Raw genomic sequence first — 19,607 nt, forward strand, 5'->3', positions numbered from 1 at the left:
TCAACTGTAAAATAAAATATAGATATCATTCTGATTTTTTCCCCCAGCCTAGAGCCATCTCTGTTGATACATCTCTAGCTCTGCAGCTATAGCTGGAAATGTTCATTTAACTACTCTGTAGTATTCTGTTGAGTGAATGTGAACTGTTTCCTTCCCTATTATAGTATATAGTTTTCATTTAATAAATTTACCATAATTTATGTAATATTGATGTTTATTTAGATTGTATTTATTTAATAGTATTATAAATAGTGCAGTCTTTTTTCATTTGTGTGACTGTTTATGCCGGAATATCTTTAGGATAAGTTACTATAAATAAATTTGCTAAGTTATTTTACATTTTATAGTTAGTGTGCATTTTACATTTTGATTAGATGAAACATAATAGTTGTACCAATTTACACTTTCTCCAGCAACGTACAGTAGTACTTATACTCTAGCCAGCATCATATGGCCTTTTATTTCATTTGCTATTTTAAACATCTGTGTTTTTCAGTTAATTTTAGTTCATCTCACTTTTACAAGTTGATTGACATTTCAGTAGGAACTTCTCATTGCCATTTGATTTTTTTCTCCAGAATGTTACTTTTCTTTTCTTGAGTGTATTATTACTTTAACTTCTTATTATTTGTATCTAATGGTTTGTTTGCCTTTTCTATATAAATACATATATTTTAAGTACTGGGAAGTGTGGTAGGGGTATATCATAGTTGAAGAGCACTTGCTTAGCATGTAGGAGACCCTGGGTTCAGTCTCCAGCACTGGAGAGGAAAAAAAGTCTAAATATTGGGAAATTTAGAGGTTGGCAAAGTCAAGTTTGAATTTAAAATTAATTCTTAGGAAAGGCTAGTAGTATTAGGAAACATGCTGTCTCTGTAGGTACTGTATTCTTATTTATATTGGTTTCAAGTATGAATTTTACTGTGTAAATGTAGAGCATCTTGCTGTTCTGTTCTTTTCTCTAATTCTGTCTTTTTGAGCCAACCCCCTAGTCCAGGTTTTTCTTTGTAGAAAACTCTCTGATGACTTTTGGAAGAATGTAGTTTCCTTCATGGTCTGAAAGGTAATGAAAATCCAGTCAGCTTTCAAGTAACTTAAGAATAGAAACCAGTGACTGGAGGAACAGAAGAAAAGGAGGAGGAGGAACTAGAGACCACTTACCTGCTAATATTTTAAAATGCTAGTGTTACTCTCATAACATTTTTTTAAAAAACCTTCTTCATTGTGTCAAATTATTTCATGGCCATTTCATTTCAGAATTATAAGCTAGGAATTGATGGAGGGTACTGAGATTATAGTCTGTTAATAGTATATATTGACTATAGATGGAATGAGGTGAAGGGGTGGTGGTGACAGGAGGAAAACTTTGACAGTAAAAGTCTAATTTTTTTTTTAAAAGTAGTGGGTTGTATATTGCCTACTGCTTATTTTTTTCTTCCTGTATTTTCTTAATTTGGGAAATAAGAGATTTAGGTTGAAGTAGTAAGGTTTGGTTTGAGGATAATAGGCTATCTCAACTAGATTTTTTTTTTTTTTGGTGGTACTCAGGATTGATCTTAGGGGCACCTGTCCACTGAGTCACATCCCCACCCCTGTTTTGTATTTTATTTACAGAAAGGGTGTCTCACTGAGTTGCTTAGCACCTCGCTTTTTGCTGAGGCTGGCTTTGAACTTGCGATACTCCTGCCTCAGCTTCCCGAGCCACTGAGATACTGGTGTGTGCCACTGTGGCTGGCCTCAACTAGATTTTGAGTAGGATTTTAGCCTCTTTTGTTTACTGCTGTGTCCTGATCATTTGGTATACTGCCTTGGATCAAGTAAATATTTGTTGAATGAATAAATGAATGAAAGAATGTATGTGTGAATACAGTAGACTGTCAGTGTAATTCAGTAGGAGATGGTTTATATCTCTGAAAGACTTGAAACACTGAATCTCCGTACAGCAGTGATAGGGTGGACTGATTCTTTTCCCGTTCTCCCCAGCACCCCCTTTTTATTACTGGGATTGAACCCTGGGTTGCTTTGCAACTAAACTACATTTCCAGACTTTTTTGTTTTTTAATTTGGCACAGGTTCTTGCTAAGTTGCCCAGGCTGACCTCAGATCTGCAATTCATGGACCACTGCACCCAGCTAGTTCTTTCTATCTATCCTTTTCTTCAAGCTTCTTTGTCTACAATTCTGAACTACTTGGTGCCTGTTTATTAGGCTTATATAAATCACTTTGCACAGTGAAATACAGTACTAAAACTATTCACTTTAAGTTCAAGTTAGATATTAATTAAAGCATAATTACTCTGAAGTTTGTGTAATAGTAGTCTAATAGTAACTATGGGTATTTGTTTGTCAAGAGGATAGTACTGCTGGGCACAATGAGGCATACCTGTAATCCCAGTTATTAGGGAGGTTGAGGCAAGAAGATCACAAGTTCAAGGCCAGCCTGGGTAATTTAGTGGGATCCTATCTCTCTCTCAAAAAAAAAAAAAAAAAAAAAAAAAATTAAAAAGGATTGGGGATGTAGCTTCTGTAATTTGTGTAAGGCCCTGGGTTTAATCCCCAGTTAGTTAATCAAATAAGTAAGTCAACCTTGATTTTTGAGAGTCAGAAAAGGGCTAGGTAGGGATTGGGGTTCTGGAGTGTCTTGCCTTTTCTAAGAAGTTTCTTCTGCTGTTTCACCAGATGGTCTAAGGGTATTAAAGTAAATATCCTCTACCATAGGCTATTGATGTCACTGTCAATAAAGTAAATACTCTCTACCATAGACAATTCATAGATCCAGTGAAAATAAAGAAATCTCAGAGGGAGAAAACATCATTTTATCTTTAATATTTCTAGAACAATAGTCAATTCTCAGTCGTTTCTGTGACCTCAAGGCTCTGTCCTGTCTACCTTTTCACCTTCTGTCATTCTTGTTCCTTTTGCTCTAGTATCTTGCTGTTAAAATGCACAACAGTTTTATTCCCAACACTGGGTTTTTGCACTGCTGTTCCTTGTGCTTCACCCCCCACCCCCGTCCTCCTTTCCCAAATAATCATGTGGCTTCATTTTATTTATGTCTCAGAGTAAATGACAAGAGATCCTGTCTGAACCATTCTTATTTTTCTTAAGGCCTTGTCTAGTCAATTTGTAATAATTATTTTATTGGTTTCCTTTTTTTAAAAAATCTGTTTTCCCTGATAGACTGTACTGCATGAATAAAGGAACCTTTTCTGTCTTTGAATTTATAAGGAGGAGAGAGTGAATTAGCAAATTGCTTATTGGAAATCTAGGAATCCAAAAATTTTCTGATGTTTTTCAGAGAAAATCCTGTTGTAATTTTCTTTTTTGTAGTCTTCTGTTAATCAAGAAGTAGGTAATAAAAGAAACATTAGTAAGTACTTCAGCATTTCTTAACTCTTCTCTGATCTATCTACTACTATGCCTTTCTCAAAGCTCCATCCAGACTGGTCATTTTGTTATTCCTCAAGCACATTAAACATGCTTTCACCTTGTTATTTTGCAGTTGTTGTTTCTTCTTCTTGCTTCTAGATATTCAGATGGCTCCACAACTCCCTTCCCTATTCAGTTTCTAGGGAACATCTTATTTTCTGGGAAGCATGTTTATGAAGAACTGTGCAGTAATCATCTTGATAGTTGTCTGTGTTGACTTAGATGAAATATTTAATCTTTTTTGTTTTAACTGTCTTAAAAATGTTTTGTTTTGTTTTTTAAATGTAGAAAGAAGGGAAAAAAGAGCGAGCTGTGGTGGACAGGGTGTTTTTATCAAGGCTCACACAGATCCTGAAAATCATGGTCCCTAGGACATTTTGTAAAGAGGTAAGTCTTATGAAATTGTAATGTTAAATGTTAAAGTTTAAAGGTTTTGAGATTAGAACAATAAATTATAACTCTTAGGTAGTACTAACGGTCAAATGTTTTCTGTGTAAATAAAGAAGACTACTAACTTTTTTGTCTCTAAATTAGTCCCTGTCATGCAAGTATGCTTGCTCAGTGCCAGCTTTTACATAGTTTTCTGTTTATGAGATATTATTTCATTCTGTTTTATGTAAAATACTAGAGTATTGCATTATAGCTACCTTCCATGGTGTTGCTTCAGTGTTAAATACTATTATTAAAACCAAGATTAAATTTAAAAGGACAAAGCGTTTTTATAATATTGAGATGATTATAAGTCATATTGGTATAGAATATTTTTGAGGGTTGCTTCTTCATATTTAATTAAATATATTTCTAAGATACCCCAAATGGTATCTAAATTCTTTAAATATTTTCAGGAAGTGAGCTGGTTGTAGGAATAAAATTTTATTATCCTTTCTTTTATCTTTTTATCAAGATTATTTTTATCATTATTTGATAGACATTCTTAATGATTATTAAAGTAATGCAGAGTTCTTTTTCATTCTTCAGCATTCTACCATTGTGTAATTAGAAATATCATTGCCTTTGTCTCCTCTTCCTCCCCGTGCCACTTCTTTTTAGTCACTGGGATCTGCTTATTTTTCCTCCTGTTCTTAACTGGATATTAGTGTTTCTTAATTAGTCACACTTCTAGAATTTTCTCTTTTAAAATGTTTCCTGCCATTTTTATCATTTTAAAATATTTCCCATTGTATTTTAAAAAGCATGAGCCTTATAATGTATTAATAGCAAGATAAAGGTAAGATATTCCCAAAGCACTAGTTCCCCAAGAGCTCAGCATTCTTCCATCACATGGGACTCATTTTCTTTTGCTTGGCATTGTGTCCTTGAGAAACTCTAAGAAAATAATGTAATAACATTTTTTCCCTAAGTAGACAGGTAATACTTACTTCTTAAAGAAAAAATTGGAAAATGCAGATAGATACATTTTCTTCTCAGCCCTATCGTCTTCTCATTCATTTTAATGTATAGTCTTCTTGTGTACGAACATGTATTTTGATAAAAATGAGATCACACACTTCTAAAATCTACTCCTTCCTTTATATTATAAATGTTCTATTCGAGTACCTTAGAGTTTCTCATAACTTAGTTTTCCCCTTTATATTCCTGCTGTTTTCACTATGTCTTACCTGCATTATTACTTGTTTATTGCTTCTTTCTTTGTCCAGTCTTCTTTCTAAAACACATAAAAACATTTGGCTTCTTTTCTCTTATAGTCACAATCTGACTTTAGCCTTCCTTTCAATATCATCTGCTTAGAAGATTATTTAGTCTTACAATCAGATTCTTGTGCTTTCATTTGTTCTCAATGTCTTCTAACATCCTGCCCTACCACTCCCCAAGCCAGATATGTTAAAAAAATAAAAATAAAACTTAATACTTGTTACCTGCTTTGTGAAGATTTCTTATAACTCTTTAGGCACAATGTATTGTTTTCTGTGTTCTACACCTAACTGGCTTTGAAGAATCTCTATTGGAAATGCAAGTTTCTCTAGAAAGATTGGCCTCTTACTCACTAGAAACTTAGCAGCTCAGTGCTTACTTTGCCGATTGCAGGTGTGCTGCATGTACAGTGAGTTCTTCAGGGCACTGTGGATAATCCCCCAGGAGTCAATGAGGAGGTAGAAAGGTCTTACTTGACTAGTTTCCCAGTTGTGTTTAGATCTAGTTATGTCACAGAGTCATTTTATATACTGTCTTTGAGGGATGTAAAAATTTAGGTTTAACCGCAGTTCAAGGAAGCAGAATAAACTCCCTTAGAAGTATAGAAAATGGAAGAGAGAGAGAGAGAGAAATGAAAATACAGCACATATGAATGTGTGGAAGTTGGTACGAAAGTTGAGAGATGGATTGCTTAAACCAGTGCAGATCTTTAGTTTCTATTGCATGCACACATTAGTAATAGGGAATAGTGGTAATTTTAAGGATATCCTTTGTATGAAGGCATTTCACAATTGTCTAGTTCACCAGATTTTGTGATAGTGAGACAAGTAGACTTGATACTCATGTAAAGAAAAAATGAGCCAAGAATATAAAGTGAAGGAAAACATTAACGGTCTAATGTTTTCTTTGTACCTTAATGATTACTTTAGAGTTGAGACTGTATTTAAAGTTGGTATTATCATAAGTTAAATTGACATCTACAGTTAGCATTTATTAAATGAACATGTATACATGTAACATTTAATAAATGCTAACTGTAGATGTCAATTCTTTAGGTTCTTCTGTTGTCATTTAAATACTTTGGGATGTTGGGATAGGGTAGGAAGGTGATATCTTTCTAGCTAACTCTGGCAAACATTGGGGTAGCAGCTGCCACAGCTCATTTACATAATTTCTTTGATGTAATAACTTCTGTGCTATGACCCTCTGCCTTGTCTTTCACTTTCAAGGGCCATATTCCAATATATTCACCTTTTAAAAAACAATGTTTGTTTCACAAAAAGTATATAAGTAATAGATGGAGTTGTCCTTCACTTCAATAACTTTGAACACAGTATCCAACAACCTCCTTCCTCCTATTCCCTAGGTCCTTTCCCCAACTTTAGCTTGTATGTTACTCTCATATTCTTCCAATTTAGGAGTTTTCAAAGATCAGCTTTGAATTTGTTTATTGATGGGGGAGGAGGGAGTGGTGTCAGGATTCTCATCTCTTCCTGCTTCATGATCTATCTTGCACAGCATTGCTTAAGTAACATTCTCAGAATATCTCTTTTTAACATTTTGTTCTACTTAGTAGCAGCTTACAGTGATTTCGTATTGACTTTAAATTTGGCTCTATATGCAACACCATACTTCATATGGTTTTAATCTTTTTTCCCACCATTAAATTCTTCACCTGTTCTTTTTACCTGTAATCTCAGTTGTCATCTTTGTTTTACTTAATTTATTTAATGTATTTCTATGCTGTAACTGTCTTTGCTACTCCACACCTTTCCATCCTATCACTTTTTATACGAAGTTTCACAAGTGTACTCGCTTGAATTTGTCTATTTTCTTGTTATTTTTTTATGTGTAAATCTTACCATAATAACTCAGGGATCCATTTTTGAATTCCAGATGAGAGAGATTAAATGATCTATAAGGCCTTTTCCATTTATTTTATAACTTTAAGTTTCCTTTTAGGCTATGTTTAAAAATCGCTGATAGCTAAAATGTAGTTCAACTGTATTAAGGTACAAGAAAGCTTTAAATTTTGAAACCAAAAATCTTTACCAGGTAATTGTCCTTTTAACTTTTACAAATGCATTTAATTTGTAATACTTGGATTTATTTTAGACAGGATACTTGATACTTATTGCTGTTATGCTGGTGTCTCGAACATATTGTGATGTTTGGATGATTCAAAATGGGACACTCATTGAAAGGTACTTGTCCATTCACCTTCCTTGTGTAAATACATATATATATATGTGAAATACTAATTGTCTCATATTTAAGCTTTGTCTTATAAAACAAAAAATATTTATAGACAAAAATAAAAATATTTATTAACAAAAATTCTAAATCAGGCAAAGGATACTTAAGTCAAATTATGTGTTTGTTTATTTAAAATGTTTTGTTTCCCACGTTCCAGGCACTGTGCTACGTGATAATAGGGATATATATATATATATATATATATATATATATATATATATATATACACTCCAAGAAAGAGGAGAAATTCTGTACCAAGGCTTGATGAGCTGACATTTTATAGGGAATTAGAGACAACTAATCTCAAAATTAAAGTACAGTACAAGTGCAATCATAGGAATTTAAAAGAGCCACCAAGTGGGATATCTGAAATGAATAATATAATTTTTTTGGAAAAATCAAAGCATTTCAGTGAATTACATTGAACATGTTGATTAGAAGGAAATAATACTTAGACCTTTTTTCTGCTTTTGAATTTAGTATTTTTAAAAAATTTTTTCATCATATTCTTTCTATATGTTATTAATCACAAGAATTGATAATTTTGTTTTAACAACTTCAGAAATGCTAGATTGGATATGGTTGTTATAACCATTCACCATTTGTCTTTTAATGAGGAATGTATTATGATACCAAATGAATGTCAAAAGTTTTTTTTCTTGTCAGAAAATTTTTAAAAATACTTAATATAAGCTAACTTTTTGAATGAGACACCTAAATTTTGACTTATTTTTCTAGGAGAATAAAGAAGTTTAGCTGCAGAGGATTAAAGCCCTTAAATTAAGCACATACCTCTGAATATAGGTAAATTATGTAGGTTTTAAATTTAACACAAGCCTCCCTAAAACTATTAGTAAGTCCTATTCTTTTCTATTTTAATCATAGTGAAATATGAACATAGCTCAATGTTAAATGTCTCAGGTGCTTCTAATTGCAGCAAAGGTTAAAGGTTACTTTATTACAAAACAATCCTGTGGTTTAGGCTTCCAACTGCCATTACTCAGAGCCAGTTGTTTTCCATTCTTTTTACTGTTTCATTTTATTTCTGTGTTTTGGCATAACATACTTGTATTTCTGTCTATAGATTCTTTCAGTTGTAAAATGTATGTATACATTTCTTATTTTGGGATGAGAAAATTAGCTCTTTCATATTCCTGTTGATACCCAAGATCATATTCTCAATGTCATCTTGCAATTTTTGTTAAATTTGTATTTATTGGTTACATGATATTGACTATTGTTTACAGCTGAGCCACATGCTTAAAAAACATTTTTGTTTTTGGTCCTTGCATTTATAAATTTCAAAGTTTTGTTTTGTGCACTTTTAATATTTTGCCTACTGTTAAAATTTAGCTCAGACCTTTTGACAAAACTGTAAAATCTTCACAGCATTATAGTATGTCAAAGGTAGTAGGTAATCTCTCAGTTTTATGTCTGTGTTTCCACCTCTACCCTATGTCCCTTTAGTTTCCTATCTTGCTGCTCTAATTAGTATTGATTCTACTTTAGACCCCCTGAATAGCAGTTATTTTGAATTGGCTTTTTTATTTTTGGATATAAGTATTGTACCAGGGCCTTGCACAAGCTTGGTAAGAGCTCTATCTCTGAGCTAGCTTCCCAGTCCTTTTTATTTTGAGACAAGATCTTACTAAGTTGCTCAGTCTAGCCTTGAACTTGAGATCCACCTTCCTTAGCCTCCTGAGTCACCAGGATTATATGTGTGTGCCACCATACTCAGCTTGACTTACTTTTATAATTATTTGGGGAATGAATTTCTTTTTTTGGTATTGGGGATTGAATCCAGAGGCACTGAGTCACATCTGGAGCCACTTTTATTTTTTATTTTGAGACAGGATCTCACTAAATTGCTTAGGCCTTTGCTAAGTTGCTGAGGCTGGCTTTGAACTCTAGCTGTTCCTGACTCAGCCTCTGGAGCTGCTGGGATTAAAGGCTCATGCCATGGCACCTGGTTGGAATGAATTTCTTTCATTTTTCTCTCTTGAAATAAATAACCTATTTTCTGGATCTTTTAATGTTTTCTTTCTCAGTTTATTTTCTTATTTTGACAGTTTTTTTTTTTTTTTTCTGAGAAGAGCTACAAAGGAGATAATTTTTGAGACCTTGTAGATCTGAAAATGTCTTTCTTTTGCTTTCACACTTGATTGATAATTTAGATGTATTTATGTATTCCAAGCTGGAAATTACTTTACCTCAGCATTTTGAAACCATTTTTCTTGGTTTTTATCTCCCAGCCTTGGTTGCAGAATGATGGGAATCATATGGAGAATTTTTTTTCCCAGTTTTCAATTTTTTAATTTTATTTTTTAAATACATGGCAGCAGAATGCATCACAATTCTTATTACACATATAGAACATAATTTTTCATATCTCTGTTTGTATATAAAGTATTTTCACACCAATTCTTGTCTTCATATATGTACTTTGGACAGTGATGTCTATCACATTCCTCATATGGAGAATTTTAAAAACTGCTAATGCCTGAGCCTCACCCATAGAGATCCTGCTTCAGTTAGTCCTCACTTGTTGAAATGTCTTAGGTGCTTCTAATTGTAGCAAAGGTTAAAAAACACACACCTTGACTTTTATCAACATCATCAATATCACTATGGAATTTTGTCCTTTTTCTTAAAATGAAATATGCTGCCTTAAGTGATTCAGCTTATTTAATTACACTTAATGAGGTTGCTAAATATGTCTGATACATGTTATAAATAAATATTTAAGAATTTTAAAAATCTATATACCCACATTGGGTCTTGAGGCCTATTGTCATTCTCATTTTTATTTTTTAATGTTTAGATATTACTGTACTTGAAAATTTCACTAAACATTGGTGTGAATTTTTTTCATCATTTTTTGTGCTGGTCATGAGGTGGGCTCATTTTAATTTGGGAACTCATTCTTCATTCTGGGAATATTTTTTTTTTGTTTTTTTTTTTTTAAAAATTCTTCCTCTTTTTTTTTTTTTTTTTAAATCTTTAGTTGAGAGTTGAATCCCAGACTGATCACCTGTATATTTTTAAATTTCTATTTTCAACTGTGACATTTTATTCTCTTTTCTGGGACATTATTATCCAGTGAATTTTTGTTACAGTTTTCTTTCTTTTCTAAAAAGTTTTCTCTTTCCACTTTTTTTGTGCATTATAGTTATACATAATGATGGGATTTGTTATTATATATTCATACATGTACACAATATAATTTTATTTCTAAGATTTCTCTTGCACGTGGATGTTTCTGTAGCAATCATATTTTCAAATATGCAATATTTTTCATCTCAAGCTATTAATTAAGTTTTTAAAAGTATATTTTGTTTTAGTGTTTTTTCTTTCATGGTCCTTTGTTATTCTGGTCTTTTCTCAAGTATTCTGTGGCTCTTGACAAGTGAATTCATATTTAAAAGTGAAGATCTTAAAAAGCAGGAATAAAGGCTTGTTGATTGTCTGGTCTCCCTTGAAGGGTGTATGTAAGAGCCTTTTTATGTATATGTGTCCTAGTGAGGAATCCTCTAACATATTCAAAGAAGTAAAACATAAGCATAAGTGAAATATTTGTTCATTGCTGCTAGTATATTAGCTTGAGGAAAATCAATTTTATTGCTAAGTTCTGTTTTTATAAACTGCGTGCACAAGTAATCTGAGACCTTAAGTAACTGATAGATAGAAGACATTTATGTCCTTTCATGTGAGTTGTAAAATTTAATTTTTTCCTTTGATAATTTTATCTGTGACTTTAAATGCCTTACATTTTGATAAAAATATAGTCTCCCCAATTATAATATTGTTAATTGCCTTGTGGCAAAAATATATAGGTTACATCCACTATTGAACAACATATTAGGTATCTGTGTAGAATCAGCCACATATTATTTATAAAGAACCCTGAACAGTAATAGAATAGATTAGAAAATTACTTTATTTTTGAAAGTTTTTTTTTCCCATTTTATTCAGGCTTTGTGATTTCTTACTTTAGTAATCCAAAAGAATAATACTTTTTTTTTTGTACACTAGGGATTTCCAACTTTAATTGAATACACAATAACTTTAATTTTGTTAAATACTAATAACCTGGAAAAAATATACAGCCAAGAGTAGGTAATATATTAATTGGTAATGATGCACAAGAAGAAAGTTACTATGTAGCATTAGCCAGTTTATTATTCTACTAGATAGTCAACCTACTGGATACTCAGTTTTAAATTTTAGTTACAACTGGGTCTGGTGGCACACCTGTAATCCTAGCTACTGGGGAGGCTAAGACTGGAGGATCCTGGCTGAGTTTTAGTCCAGCCAGGCAATACAGTGAGACCCTGTCTTAAAATAAAATAGAGATTTTTAAAAAGTGTTTTATTTTTTTCTGAAATTTCTTAAGGTATTTTGATATTCAAACATATAAAGTAGCTGCAAGAATAGTACAAGAAATTTCCTCATCTTCTTAACCTACATTCACCAATTATAAAATAGTAATATTAAAGTTGTTGATTTTCTACTAAGTAAATATTTTTGAGACTCTGTTATGTATGAGATCTTTGATATTTGGTTAAATATTTTTAATATTTGGTCAAATTAAAAAGTATTAAAATATTGTGCATTCATAATGTGAGGCAGTTTTATTTGAATAATTAATACATTTCTCTTTATGACTATTAAAAGCACATTGTCAAAGGATTTATCGGTCTTTTATTTTTTGCCTCTTCCAGTGCAGGTCTGTTTTCATGTATTTCTGCTAAAAAGAGTCTCCAAAAGACTTGTTCTTAATGCATTTTAATATTCTTTGTATAAGTTCATTTGTTGTAGAGTCTGATGACTTCATAGCATAGACAGATCTTAGTCGGATATGTCTTTAGGTAGAAATTATAATAATTCAATAAATGTAGACATGGAGGCGAATCCTTCTTAACATGTTGCTGCTTTATCTCATCATAAAGATATATTTTGTTTTCAACCATTTGGCTAAAAGCATTCTAAAATTTATCAAAGTATCTTTTGTAAAAAGTCCTTATACATTTTGGAAGTAATAAAGATTAGGACTACTAATAAAAATTTTCTTTGTTAATTATTATTTTTTTCTTGCAGTGGAATAATAAGCAGAAATAAAGCTCTATTCAAGGAACCATTTTATAAATTTATAGCTGCTACTCCAATGGTAAACCATTGCTGAATGATGGCATGTGCTTTACCAAATTTTAATCTGTGTGCTTCATAGCTTGGGCAGCACTAAAGCACTTTGGTTTTATGTAGTTTGGTTCAAACAATTTTAACTTAAACTTTTAAACTTTTTGTACTATATAATTGCTTAATGCTTCTGATATTCTTATTGCTATAAAAAATTTTTGTGTGGTTCCATTTTAACTTCTAGTTTAATTTTTTTAGACTTTATTTGTTTTTTAAAGGTTATATCAAAATTGGACTATGAATTTTTCAATTAGTTTAAGATAACATTTCCCAAAGTGTTGTCCAAGGAAATGCTACAAGCTATAAGCCCCTGTTAGAGAGTTACAATGATGATAGTATGTATTAAAATCTTTGAGAAGGTCTTTTTGGTAAAGGCATTTATTAGCTTTCTTTAACCCAAATTTCCCCAAATTTATTTACCTTTTCCCTCATAGAAAGGAAATTATTTCTCTATCATTTATCAGTCATTTTTTGGTGGGGCATTGTGTTAAATCACTTAGTCCAGTGTTTCTTAAAATATATTTTGTTACATTTGGGGAAATTAATGAAAATTCTTAGAAAAGAATTCTGTGATCAAATAAATTATATCTCTTTAGTAAATCACAGACACATCATACTCAGAGATCTTTGTGGTACAGTGACTTTCAAACTTCAAACTTATAATAGAGAACTTTTTATTAAGAACTAAATTTTAATGTGTATTTTAAAGACAGATAAGTGTGTAAAACAGATCAAAAGCAGACAAAAGAAGAGCTGGTTTAGCTGAACTATGTCAAGGAATCTGAAACTTTTACAGAACCGTTCTTTGACTTCTCTAATCAGAGTTGAGTCCCAGGGTTGGAAACTAGGACCCACAGGGGAACTCTCACTATCAGTCATGGGTTTAAGGAAAATTTTGTTAGCACATGAGCCAGGCCCTTGGCTGCTTTTACTCTATAGTGGAAGAATTGAGTAGTTGCAACAGGGACCTTAAGGGATATGAAGCCCAGAATTCTCATTCTTGACCCTTTAAAGGAAAAATTTACTATTTCAGTTTATCCACAGTGACCCATTCCTGGGGCTATGAAAGTTAATTGTTTCACTATCTAAACTCCTTTTGTGATAACTTAAGCCTTTTTTTAAAAAAAAACAAATTCCCGGTTTGAGTAAGGAAAGAACTAGTTATTGTTCTTTTTTTTCTTTTTTGGTGGTGTTTGATCTAATCCAAGATCTTGCATATGCTAATTAGCTGTAACTACCATTGAACTGCATCCCCAGCCCCTAGTTATCATCATCCTTACTTAATTTTGTCATCTGCAGAGTGAGGTTCATGAAGACTCTTAAACGATAGCATTTCAAAGCTTGAAAATGTTTTGTAAGAAAATATTTTTTCATATCTTTGTTTCTATTTTTTTAATTCAATAGAAATTTCCAAGAGTAAATTTAGACTTGCAGAAATTTTCTTATTAGTTTTGCTTCTTTTGCAACTAATGCATTGCATGTGGTGGTTTGCAGTGGTATCATTGGTCGTAGCAGAAAAGATTTCAAGAGGTACTTATTCAACTTCATCGCTGCCATGCCTCTCGTAAGTTTCATTCTTGAAAAATCTTATTCACCTAGGGAAAATTTTCATCTTATTAAAATCTTTAAAGATTTTTAATTATTAAGTTCTTTAAAGATTTATGATACAAAGTTATAATTTGAGTTTAGTTTTGTAATTTATAGTCTAATATTTAAATGTAAATCATCACAGTAGGTAGAAAAATTAAAAGAAATTGCTTGGTTCAATTTCATTTGTGGTATATATATTTTAGTGAGTTTTATTTTAACTTTCAGGCCATATTTTCCCCAGTGTTAGTATTTAGAAGCACTAGTAGCACTCCTCTCCTAGTGGTGACAACCAAAAATGTTTCTAGATATTGTGCTAATTTGGGGGCAAGATAGGGAAGCACATCACCCTGGTTGAGAGCAATTGCTTTAAGCTATTATAGGAATTTATCTTAAATTAGAATTTATGATCTGAATTTATTAAAAATAATTTATTTTAAAATATGAATGATTTTATTAGCATGGTTCCTATTTTTATCTTATTGACCCTATAGGAATTTTAGTGTTCTAAATTTGGGGATAGAAAGGAGAAGCTTAATTGTAAAAATTGAAAGAATATCAGAAATTCTAGTTTAATAAACCTTGGTGGTGGGCATAAGCAACATAGATATTAAAGATGGAGAATCAGTAGAAAACCAGTGTTTTGCAAGTACTACTTGAGAAAATTTTTGTTATGCATGAGTTTGAAATGTAAATATGAGTTCAGAACTATGGAAGGATTAATTTTAATATAATCATGGAAAGTATTAATAAAGATAGCTGTAGAAATAATCTGTAAAACAACGTTAGTTGGTATAAAACAAGTTCCACATAAAGTTTAACATAAGGTAATAAAAGCCATTTGCATTTGGTTTAGCTTGTTCTCTTTGTATTGTTGTAAATTCTAAGTAAAACACTTGAATTATAATAATATGGACTAGCAGTTATAGAAATCATAGGATTTGTGGATGCAGTAAATTGATACAGAAGTAAATTATATCTTAGTAAGAAGTGAAGTAATACAAATAATATTTGTTTGTTTTAGATCTCTCTGGTTAATAACTTCTTAAAATATGGGTTAAATGAGCTTAAACTGTGCTTCCGAGTAAGGCTCACCAGATACCTCTATGAGGAGTATCTCCAGTAAGTAATGGCTTACTTTTTTTTTTTTTTAATTTATTTTTTTTAGTTGGACACAATATCATCTTTATTTTATTTACTTATTATTATTATTTTTATGTGGTGCTGAGGATCGAACCCAGGGCCTCGCACGTGTTAGGCGAGTGCTCTACCATTGAGCCACAACCTCAGTCCAGTGATGGCTTACTTTTAAATTAAAAATACTTAAATTGAACAGTTAGTATTTGTGATACTGAGATATAGAAGTTTTTCTTATTTTTTTATATATGTTTTTTAAGAAAACTACTTCTAGACAAAAAAGCATACTGGGGATGATCTCTCAGTTATCTGGAATGTCGCCATGGCTCATGGTTAGCAAGTCATCCTTCTCTGGACTTGCTTCCTTATGTCTAAAATAAGTTAAGACAATTCTTAGAGTCTCTTCTGTGTTCAGACATTTCTGCTTCTCTGTGTTTGCACTTGGTGGCATAATGTGATTTTTTTTTTTTTGGTTATGTGTTTAATATCACTTGTTTTACAGTTATTTTCTTACTGCTGTTTTAGAGCTTTCACATATTATAAAATGGGAAATCTGGACAACAGAATAGCTAATCCAGACCAGCTACTTACACAGGATGTAGAAAAATTTTGTAACAGTGTAGTTGATCTGTATTCAAATCTTATTAAGGTAAGTTTCTCTATTTTTAAAAAATTGTTTAATTTGTTGAATTTAGCATATAAGTATTGAGTGTTTTTATGAGAAAACGGGAATTGTTATAATAGTTACAATTATATAATTATTTTTAATATTATTTTTGTGAGTATTTTGGCTTAGAATTGGTCATTCACTGTTTTTACAAAGATTTTGTAAGAATTTTCAGGTTGATTTCTGTAAAATACATCTGAATTCTTATCTCTTGACTTGTGTACATCTGAAGTTGCTGGAAATTGACTTTATGTATCTAATTCCACATCCTCAAAACTACAGATGAAGGGCTTCCTACCTTTTTTGTGTTTTATTTTCTCCATTTCTGATAGATCATTAAATTGTAGACAGAAAACTTTCACATGATATAAATTTATTTCAGTTTTCTAAATACTGTTTTTTTCCCTTCTCAGAATATTGCCCAAGCTCTTGACTTTGATAGGCTTTAACCAGTTTTCTTTTAAGCTGTTCATGTCTTCAGTTCTTACTTGTCTTACTCATCTTCTCTCATCACCCTTGAATTTCTACTATAGTCTTCTCATTAAGCCAGCTTCTTTGTCCTTATCTCCTGCACTGAGTAACATATTTAACAGGCACTTGTAAGATTGTTAACCCAGCATCCCCTCCCCTCTTCATCTGAGATGCTCCAGTTTCCACTCTTATCTACATAACTGCCCTTGAACTATGGTAGGAGCTTGTCTCAAACTGGATTGATTAGAGTATCTTTGTCTCCAGTCACAACTGACCCAGATATCCAGTCTTGGGACAAAAAACTATACATAAGGGACTAGGTCAAGTTGTAAGACTGGGAATGCTCCTGCTTCAGGTACATGGCTGGAGAGAAAAGCAGTACTTGAAAAAGTGATATATATCCACAAGAGCTTCCCTCCTTGTATACAGGCCCTCTGCTAAAATATTCTCATTTCATGCCAAACTTTATTCTTTATTTAGCTCTCCAGATGCCTTTGCTAACTCATCTGAACTCTAGGAACTTAGACAAGTACAAATAGTAATTCAGTAATTCAGCTTTCTTTTCTGTTCCCATTTACTACATTTAAAATTTGTTCTCTGTGTATGTGGCGGTGGGTAGGGGATATAGGGTTTATGGGTGGGGGATTTACATAAAACTTTTCATGTAATTTTGATACCAGTTCTGTAGGCAAATTATAATATATTCTTTACATCTTGGCACTTGAGCAAAAGTGTAGTTCAGGTCTTGTCGCATCTACAATAGAAAAGAGTATTGTTGAATTAATTCTAGAGATGCTGTGACCTACGATGTGTTTACTGTTTTAAATATCTAATTATTTGATATCTGACTTAAATTGAGTCATTTTTTGACTTGTCAATGACTTTTAAATGTACTTGAATTTTATAAGTATTTCTAACTTCTTTATAATTTATAAAAGGGAGAAAAAAGGAAAACAAAGAAAAAGAAAAGGTAGATCTTGGCCAATGAATAAACCATCTCTTCTAGTGACGTCTGAAGGGGAAGCTGTAGACTTCAAGTGAATGAGCAAAACTTGGGGTCCTTGAAATACTTCATGGTGCATGCCACTAATAGTATGTCAGTTGACTTCTCTGTGAGGAGCAGTATAAGTAAGGTAGTTATAGAAGCTTGAGTCATAAAATTAAATTCATGGGCTCACTTGATAGTTTCAGTTTATAAATGTTGTGATAAAATAATAGAATCAAACAGTATTAGAGCACGAACAACCTCTTCTGAAGATGATTAGAACTAGAAAAGTTGATAGTAGATATGAGGTTACAGCTCAGGTACTTTTGTTGTGTGTCTTTAGATTACATTGAGAAATTACTAAGTTGCTAATGGTTAATTATCACAGTAGGGCTGTCTTAGTTGATGGAAAGTGATGAGTATTTCTCCTATGTGATGTCAGTAGATGTTGTTAAGGTTATCTTAGGTTTCTTGAGATAAGAACTGTATGTTTTATGTAGTCATTGATCTGGGTTCTATTATAGTACATTATGCTCAGTATGAACTCTACATGTTGATAATTTAAGTATTAAATCTTGAATAACATTTTGTATTTAGCATGTATTAGTTGGCAATCCAGTTCTTCAGTTTTAATTTTCTGTATTTATTTTACAGCCATTTTTAGATATAGTTTTATATATTTTCAAGTTAACAAGTGCAATTGGAGCTGAGGTAAGTCTATTTTTATTTCACCTTTTAAATTGCTATAGTACTGTGTTGAGAATAGCTTGATGGTCTAACAAATTTTTTTGTATCCCAAAGAACATGTTTTCACATGATGCACCTAATAAAGTTTGGTTATAAACTATACTAAAGATTAAAAAATTCTAATTTAGCTTTTTAATTTCCCTTAAGTCAGACACTTGGAAAAATTTTATTGCAGTAATAACCAGAAGTACTTAAACATTGAACACATAGACACTTATTGTTGAAAAGTAATGTCTAAAAGGAGATTTGAAGACAACCATTTTACTCTAAAACTTGAATGTTAAATATCAGCAGTACATTCAGAATAGTCATAACAATTTTAAGGCTATTTTATAATAATATAACTATCCCATGAGTTTTATTACCTTTCCTCTGGCATTTGTCATGGCCAGAGTTACCTTTAAATTTTCTCTTGAATATTCTCACTTAGTCATTTAATATGTAATGTCATAAGTATTTATAACACAAGCATGTATAGTGGGATTGTTTTATGTTATGTGTACATATATGCATTTTTAGTTGATTAATAAATAACTTACATAATGGTTTTTATTGCTTTCCAAAACACTAGGGAAAGTAGGTTTTGTCTGACTTTTCTTGTCTAGCATCTTAACCCTTTGCTATCCTGTAATTCAGGTTAAATCATTCTCAGAGCTTATTTTTATTGTGAGTGAGTGACTAATTCTAATCTGTCTTATCTCTATGCTATACTATTTTTGTTTTAGTATAGAAACAAACATGTCTTTGTGTATTACTGTTAATCTGATTTTGCATATTTTGAAAGCAAAAACTGTGTTTTAGTTATCACATGCCCTGTATTTCCAGCAGTTTTTGAAACACCTTGAATCAATCAGGATTTTTTTTTTTTTTTTTTTTTTTTTTTTTTGTGGTGCTAGGTATTGAACCTGTGTGCTAGCACTGAGCCATATCCCCAGACTCTCAATCAGGTTTTTATTTTTTAATTGTTGGTGGTTCTGGGGCTCAAACCTAGAGCCTGCAGCATGCTAGGAAAGCACTCTGTGACGGATCTGCACCCCATAACCCTAGGTTTAATTTTAAAACAATTTTGAATAGATACTGTATTTCATGAACATTATGCTAGATAGTATAGAAAGATGATTAAATTCCCCCTGAAGAGAAATTGTGACATGTGAACAAAGGTGAAACATGTAGTTATTCAAGCAATTATAAAACAGTGTGAAAAGTTTAATAATGGAAGTGGCAGGTACTAACCTCCTGGAAGAATTAGAACTGATACTTGAGTTGTTTTGAGGAGATAATGGGTGTTCATTAGATAGGTTGGGCTTACTAGACATAAGAACAACCTCACTGAATGGCATTTTCAGGAAATAATTATTTTTGTATGGCACAGCATAGGATATATTTTATATAGTAATGAAAGAAGGGTCAGTAATGAACATGGACAGCTTGAATCTTCTTTCTTAGAATGATGAATGGGTGATAGAGTCATTTACAAAGT

General features: G+C 31.8%; 1 protein-coding gene across 8 annotated transcripts in view; it reads left to right on the top strand.

Moving 5' to 3' along the window:
* The window catches only part of Abcd3 (ATP binding cassette subfamily D member 3), a 97,708-nt gene that overhangs the window by 38,003 nt on the left and 40,098 nt on the right, over positions 1–19,607 (top strand). For all 8 annotated transcript variants that reach the window (XR_009228550.1, XM_058585341.1, XM_058585329.1 and 5 more), the window contains exons 3-8: positions 3,717–3,815; positions 7,197–7,285; positions 14,028–14,097; positions 15,145–15,242; positions 15,783–15,906; positions 18,035–18,091. Coding sequence is in view for 7 of the 8 variants with exons in the window: in XM_058585341.1 (XP_058441324.1) it covers positions 3,717–3,815; positions 7,197–7,285; positions 14,028–14,097; positions 15,145–15,242; positions 15,783–15,906; positions 18,035–18,091 (537 nt within the window). In the remaining variant the exon portion in view is untranslated. The remainder of the gene's footprint in view (positions 1–3,716; positions 3,816–7,196; positions 7,286–14,027; positions 14,098–15,144; positions 15,243–15,782; positions 15,907–18,034; positions 18,092–19,607) is intronic.

Source organism: Marmota monax, unplaced genomic scaffold, assembly GCF_021218885.2.
Source record: "Marmota monax isolate L192 unplaced genomic scaffold, Marmota_monax_Labrador192_F-V1.1 WCK01_AAM20220418_F8-fsc00070, whole genome shotgun sequence".
Classification (NCBI taxonomy): Eukaryota; Metazoa; Chordata; class Mammalia; order Rodentia; family Sciuridae; genus Marmota; species Marmota monax.